The sequence below is a fragment of the Nicotiana tomentosiformis genome, chromosome 7, assembly GCF_000390325.3.
Source record: "Nicotiana tomentosiformis chromosome 7, ASM39032v3, whole genome shotgun sequence".
Taxonomy (NCBI): domain Eukaryota; kingdom Viridiplantae; phylum Streptophyta; class Magnoliopsida; order Solanales; family Solanaceae; genus Nicotiana; species Nicotiana tomentosiformis.
The window spans coordinates 9,796,618-9,802,721 of record NC_090818.1 but is presented as its reverse complement, the minus strand read 5'-3'; the positions used below and the strand labels follow the sequence as shown (position 1 = coordinate 9,802,721).

The 6,104-nt window shown below is 41.7% G+C and overlaps 1 protein-coding gene across 1 annotated transcript; it reads right to left on the bottom strand.

The window, feature by feature from the left end:
- Window positions 1-380: 380 nt before the first annotated feature.
- Window positions 381-2,229, bottom strand: LOC138895229 (uncharacterized). Its single transcript, XM_070179897.1, has 5 exons — window positions 2,226-2,229; window positions 1,725-1,862; window positions 1,404-1,682; window positions 1,187-1,302; window positions 381-1,109 (listed from the first exon to the last, which is right to left on the bottom strand). Exons 1-5 carry the CDS (start codon window positions 2,227-2,229, stop codon window positions 381-383), a joined length of 1,266 nt encoding a protein of 421 aa, XP_070035998.1.
- Between the last annotated feature and the right edge of the window lie 3,875 nt (window positions 2,230-6,104).

Genomic DNA, 6,104 nt, shown 5'->3' with positions numbered 1-6,104 from the left:
GGCTACTTTTATTTCGAGTTCGAGCAAGCACTCACTGACTCAATTAATAAGCCTAAGGGCTACATTACTTCAAGTCTGAAAAAGCACTCGATCAATCATAGAGACTACGAAGTCCACATTCGATTAAGTTGTTTAGATCCTTGTAAAAACATTCATAAAGGCGTGAATAAAATCTTCACAAAACAGAAGCAAGTCGGCAGAATTATCAATATACAAAATTATCTACATGGTTGATTACAACATAAAACCTAAGGACTAAACTTCTTGGTCATCCTCAGGAGCGGTCTCTTATTTATCGGGCTCCCCCCCCCCCCCCGTTCTCAAATCCGCTCTTTCTCCCATCATCATCATCATCATCGCCATCGAAAACTAGAGCATCATCAAAGCTGATGCTCTTTGGCCCTTTTTATCTCTTCAGCAAGATCGAAACCACTAGCATGGATCTTCTCGAGGGTTTCCCTTCGAGATCGGCACTTAGCTAGTTCGGCGACCCGATGTGCTCGAGTATCGGAGGTCTCGGCTGCCTCTCTTGCTTGAACCTGGGCAGCTTCAGCATCAGCCCGATAGACGGCCACGAGGGCATCCGCATCGGTCTTTGCCTTTTCGGCATCAGTTTCGGCCTTGGCAAGTACAGAGGCCAACCGAGCCTCAAGCTCCTCTATTCTTCTTGCTTGAACCATGCATTTTTCCTTCATTCTCTGAAGTTGGGTTTCAGCCGATGATAACTGGACTCGAGCAGTTTCTTTTTCTGCAGCAAAGCGGTCCATACCTTCTTTCCACTGCAAACACTTCGCTTTTATTACGTCGACCTCCCCACGAAGCTTCCCGATCATCTCGATTTTTTGCTGCAGTTGTGAGACCGAAAAGTTAGCCATCGTTCCGGTATCAAGCCCATAGGCTTTCAAAAGTATCATTACCTGCTCAGACAAATCGGTCTGATCTCGGTAAGCCTTGGCCAACTCAGCTCGAAGGTCTTTTACTTCCTCTTCTCTCTGCCCTAAGAGAAGTCTTAGGGAGTTCCTCTCATCAGTAACCCGTTGAAGGTCGGCCTCATATCGACGCAGCTCGTTTTGGGACCAAGAACATGCTTCTCGATGAACTGCCGCTTCCTACAAAGAAACAAGAAATGAAGTTAACAAAAAGTAAACATAAAGGTAGTACCGACAAAATAATTTTAAAAGCTTACCTGATTCAAAGCCTGCCGCACCCCATGAAAAAGATCTGATTCATCACCAGTACCGGCAACATCCTCGATACCGGTGAACAGGTCATAAAAGGGATCCTCTCCATCGTGAGGCTTGTCTAGATCGAGGCCCCCAAAGCTTGGGCTTCCCGAATCACCCCTGCGGAAAAAGCGAGAAAGGTAGGCGAATCTTCGATTGCTGCTGCCCCGAATGAATCACCTGGAGCATTCTCTTCGGTTCGAAGGGATTCGAGGGCCCCTTCAGTCATATCCCCCATCTGTTGGCTTCGATGAGATACATCTCCGATCTTTGATAATTCGGGGACTCCACCCGAATCTTTCACCGGTATATCCTCAGTTCGAGGCAGAGCCTCATATAGCATCATCGATCCAGCTGTCGATGGGGCATCGCTGGTTCTCTTCGTTCGGGCCTCCAACGCGGACCCATTATTTTCTTCATCTTCATCTTCATCTTCATCTTCATCCCTTAGACGCAGAACTGATTCCACGGTCAAAGGAATGGCATTCATGTTCGGCTTACGAGCCGTCCTCTTCTTCGGTTTTGGATCTTCCGGAACGGAGGCTCTTTTCCTTTTATTTCCCTTCACTAGTTTTGGGACAGAGGCCAAGATTTCTTCCTCGTTGGACAAGGGCCTCAAAACTGCGTCTTTACCCAAACCTGCATATGGAAAATCTTAATAAAATATTTGAAAACCACCTCGTTCGAATTATCGAAGAGTGCAAGAAAGGGGCTTACCATGATTTTTGGCCTATCACCGACCCTTTGACAAATCATGCCATGAGCTCTCGGCATATGTGGAGGTCGAAACAAGAGCTCGTGCCCAGTTCTTGAGATCGGGAACTGCTCCGGGCATCCAGGAAACCGCTACATCACAAAAGGAGGAGTGTCGATGAGAGAAGAAATGAAAGAACAAAGTAGAAGTAACAGCAGGATCACACTTACGTTTCATATTCCACTCCTCGGGAAAGGGCATCTTTTCAGCCGAAATCAGGTCCGAAGTCCTTACTCGAACGAACCTACCCATCCAACCCCAATTCCTATCCTCGTCAATGCTCGAGAACAGAGCCTTGGCAGCCCGACGCTGAAGTTTTATTAACCCTCTTCAAAAAAGTCGAGGACGGTACAATCGGATAAGATGGTCGAGGGTGAACGACATCCCCTCGATTTTGCTAACAAAATATCGGATCAGGATAATGATCCGCCACAAAGAAGGATGGACCTGGCCTAGGGTTACCTGGTATTGATGACAGAAGTCAATAATAACGGAATCGAGGGGACCTAAAGTGAAAGGGTAAGTATACACATTCAAAAACCCTTTCGCGTAAGAAGTGATATCTTCGTCAGGAGTAGGAATTATTATTTCTTTTTCACCCCAATTGCAATCCTTCTTTAGCTGTTTGAGGTGCTTTTCAGTTATCGAACACATGTACCTCGATACCAGCTCACACCGGCCAGGGACCGATAAACCTTTATCGACCTTAAAATCAGAAGTAAGAACATACGCCCCGGGAACGCACTCCTCAGGCCGTGGTTCTGCCGGTGTCTCATCGGCGGCACACTGTGAAGATGGAGCCTTCTCTTTCTGAGGAATGGTTTGTGATGTTTTTGCCATTTTCGAATTCAAAGGTGAGAAATAGAAGAAAATGGCAAAGATTTGGTAGAATTGAAGAGAGGCTTTTGGGAAATCACAGATTTGCAGGTAAAATCAGAAAATACGAAAAGGGACTTGGGAAATTTGGAAGATTGAAGATGTAAAAGTGTTAAATGGTAAGAAGAAGGGTTATTTATAGGCTTAAGCGATGGCGGTTCAGTATCAGCGGTGGCCGACCACCGTCTGACATACATTAAATGCCTTGAAAGACTAAACCGACGGGACAGCTATCACATGCATCATGATCGAGCCCGATGGGGACGTCAGGTTATAATTCGATCGAGCTGTTAAAAAATCATATCGTTTATCACTACATTCTTCCTGAAAACGAGGGCACTATCTGTATACGGTCGAAATAGATTTTGGTCTTCACACGTTCGATCGAGTTCGAATGATAATCGATCGAACTGAGACTCCGAAGATGGAACAAACAAGTCTCGAACCCGAGGGGCTGATCCATGTCGAGTTAGACATCGTTTCCGAGCTCGAATCCAAATCGAACTATGACACAGAGTAAAGCTATCATATTTATGATCCAGAGACCAACCAACATTGACCCCGAATCAATTCCAGAGCTCGAGCCAAGATCGAGAGCTCGAGTCAGAATCGAGAGATCGAGTCATGATCGAGGGCTCAAGGCAAGATCGAGCTCACAGACAAAAGTCGTTGCAATCCCACTAGCGAGAATCTTGGCAGAAATTGTGGAAAAACTGATTTATCATGGGTCTCCCATTGAGTATTTTTTAATTATGCTTAGAGCAAGGTCCCTCTATTATAAAGGGCATGGTTATCATTTATGAAAGGGCAAGTTTTTTGTCAGGCTTAGATTGTAATAAAAATATTATATTCTTTCATAGTAATGAATCGTCCCTTCAAGTTTCTTAAAGTGATTCTACTTGTTGAGTCCCTAAGATTCATTTTCTTTACAACCTTATCTATTTCGTATTCTTTACAATCCATATTTCTATTTCTATTTATCCTTACAATTTGTATTAAGTTACGCCACATATCCTTGGAACTACGTATAAATTCAACTCTATCCATTTTTCGGGTAAACAGAAATCAACCTCGACGAACTGCTATAGAACATCTATTCACCACGAGAAATCAAAAGCTTATGACTTGTCCAAGTTCCAATTTAAAAAAATAATCTATGGAGATACTATACTGCAGTCTGCAGGTATGGATGTGCATGGACCAATATATTAAGTTTATCTGTGCATGAAATTTGATTTAGGAGTTGGCGATTACTCCAACAAGGTCCGGGCCAGTGTGACTTTGCTCTTCTTCATTTCATCCAACTACTACTGATGAAGAAGAGTTTGGTTCCGATACTGAACCTTTTCTCTAATACGCCTAAATAGCATAACTTCCTCATAATCATGACCTATATTTCTACATTCTTACCTTTACATTATCCTGCTTGTTTAGTGTAATTGAGTTTGACAAGTGACAAATGGAGCATCCAGGTTCTTTTTTTTTCCTTCTTTTTTGACAAGTAGCAGGTATCTATATATACGGGCAATTTTTCTACTTTATCCAGTACCTCAGTCCTCATATAGGACATCTTTTAAACTGTTTTAAACTTTTGTATGTTTCTCAACTCATTTATGAAATGCTGCACATCCAGGAAAGGTGGATCCTTTGTTGCCTTACAACCTGATTGAAGAGTAACCTATAAAGTTGTAAAGGCTTACCTAAGGTCCGTAGCCCAAGCTCCCAGACCACATGTTAATCATGTCATACCTTTAATCTCTTTCAGTTATAACTAATGGTCTGTGAAAGACAAGTGAGAAACACGCGACTCCCTAACAGTCTGGAAGATGGATGCACGAGCATGAAAATCTGGATTTTATGCATTAATAGCAACAGGGTCTACAATTCTAGCACAAATTTGGAGAGGATTACTTGGCGATCTTGAATACCTAAATCGTTAGGAACTTATAAAAGCATCAAAAACGAAAGTGGCACTGAGACACGGCGTAATGCTTCATCACCACATAGATGTCTGGGGATTGGAGTAAACCAATTTTAGAGACTGAAAAATAAAGAAAAGCAAATAGTTACAAAAATTGCTTAACTGCTTCATGGAATCAGTATTGTGAAACGGGACAATACTACCTGAACCTATAGCTCCTATGTATTTATAGATATGTTAGCATTTATTATAGTCAGCTATAGCAATGACGAAATTGAATGCATGGGGCATACCTTCCAGTTGAGGACACAACAAGGTGGGCCGGATTCTCCAAAAACTGGTGTATCTGCTGTATTGAACTGTATTTATAAAATAATTTTGGAGAAGATAAAATAACATATAAATAGAAATGTAAACGAAACAGAATTTAATCCGAGCCCACTGAATTCACAGTGTTTCCTTAAGGAATTTAATCCCCTCCTAGTACTCAAGGTTGTGGATTATTTCCTCCCAGGATAGAACGAATTACACACTGGCGTAGCGATACTTCAAACACCAGTGTTTCAGCGAACACAAAGATCGGTAGCAAATCACACTTACTGTTGCTTTGTTTGTAGTTAAAACAATGTAGAAGAAAGAAGGAGAAGTCAGAAATTCGTATGGAAAATCTGAGAGAATGGACTGGTATTTATAACCAATGTTGAGCTCAAACTTAAGAGGTGCAACTCATCAAATCCGAAGAGGTGCCAACTGTTTCTTCAAATCTGAAGAGGTGCAAACTGTTCTTCAAATCTGAAAAGATGCAAACTGTTCTTCAAATCCGAAGAAATGCAAATTGTTTTGTAAATGTCATTTACAAAAAGCGAAGGGCATATACTATTATGTTTGGATTTAATATTAATATTTCGTTTACAAAAAATCGGATATTTAATAACAACTCTTTTAATATTTACTATTAACAAATAAATTTGGTCCAAAAAATTAATCAATCAATCGATCATTTGACCAAATCCAAATCCAAATCCAAATCCGAAGCCGTAGTCGTAGCCGAAGCCGAGCCGAGCGACGATGACGACGGCGCGAGGCTTGCCTTCTTCTTAACTCTTAAAGAGCTAGAAGAAGTGCAATTGTATATATACCCATCAAAATCTTTTCCTCTTCTAATATGGGACAATATCCCTTTATCAAGGAGGGAAACTCAAATATTTTCAATTTCCCCCCATTTCCCATTCACCCTCTTTTAAGCTACATTTAAGCTTAAAAACCCAATAATTTTAAGCTACATTTAAGCTTAAAAACCCAACAATCCCCCACATAAATGGGGAATGGC

What these genes read in the sequence shown, in the direction of transcription:
- LOC138895229 (XM_070179897.1), bottom strand. An exon ending in ACCGAAGAAGAGGACGGCTC is followed by an intron (nt 1,683 to 1,724) that starts GTAAGCCGAACA and finishes CCGTGGAATCAG; the next exon opens with TTCTGCGTCTAAGGGATGAA. An exon ending in TGCGGCAGGCTTTGAATCAG is followed by an intron (nt 1,110 to 1,186) that starts GTAAGCTTTTAA and finishes GTTTCTTTGTAG; the next exon opens with GAAGCGGCAGTTCATCGAGA.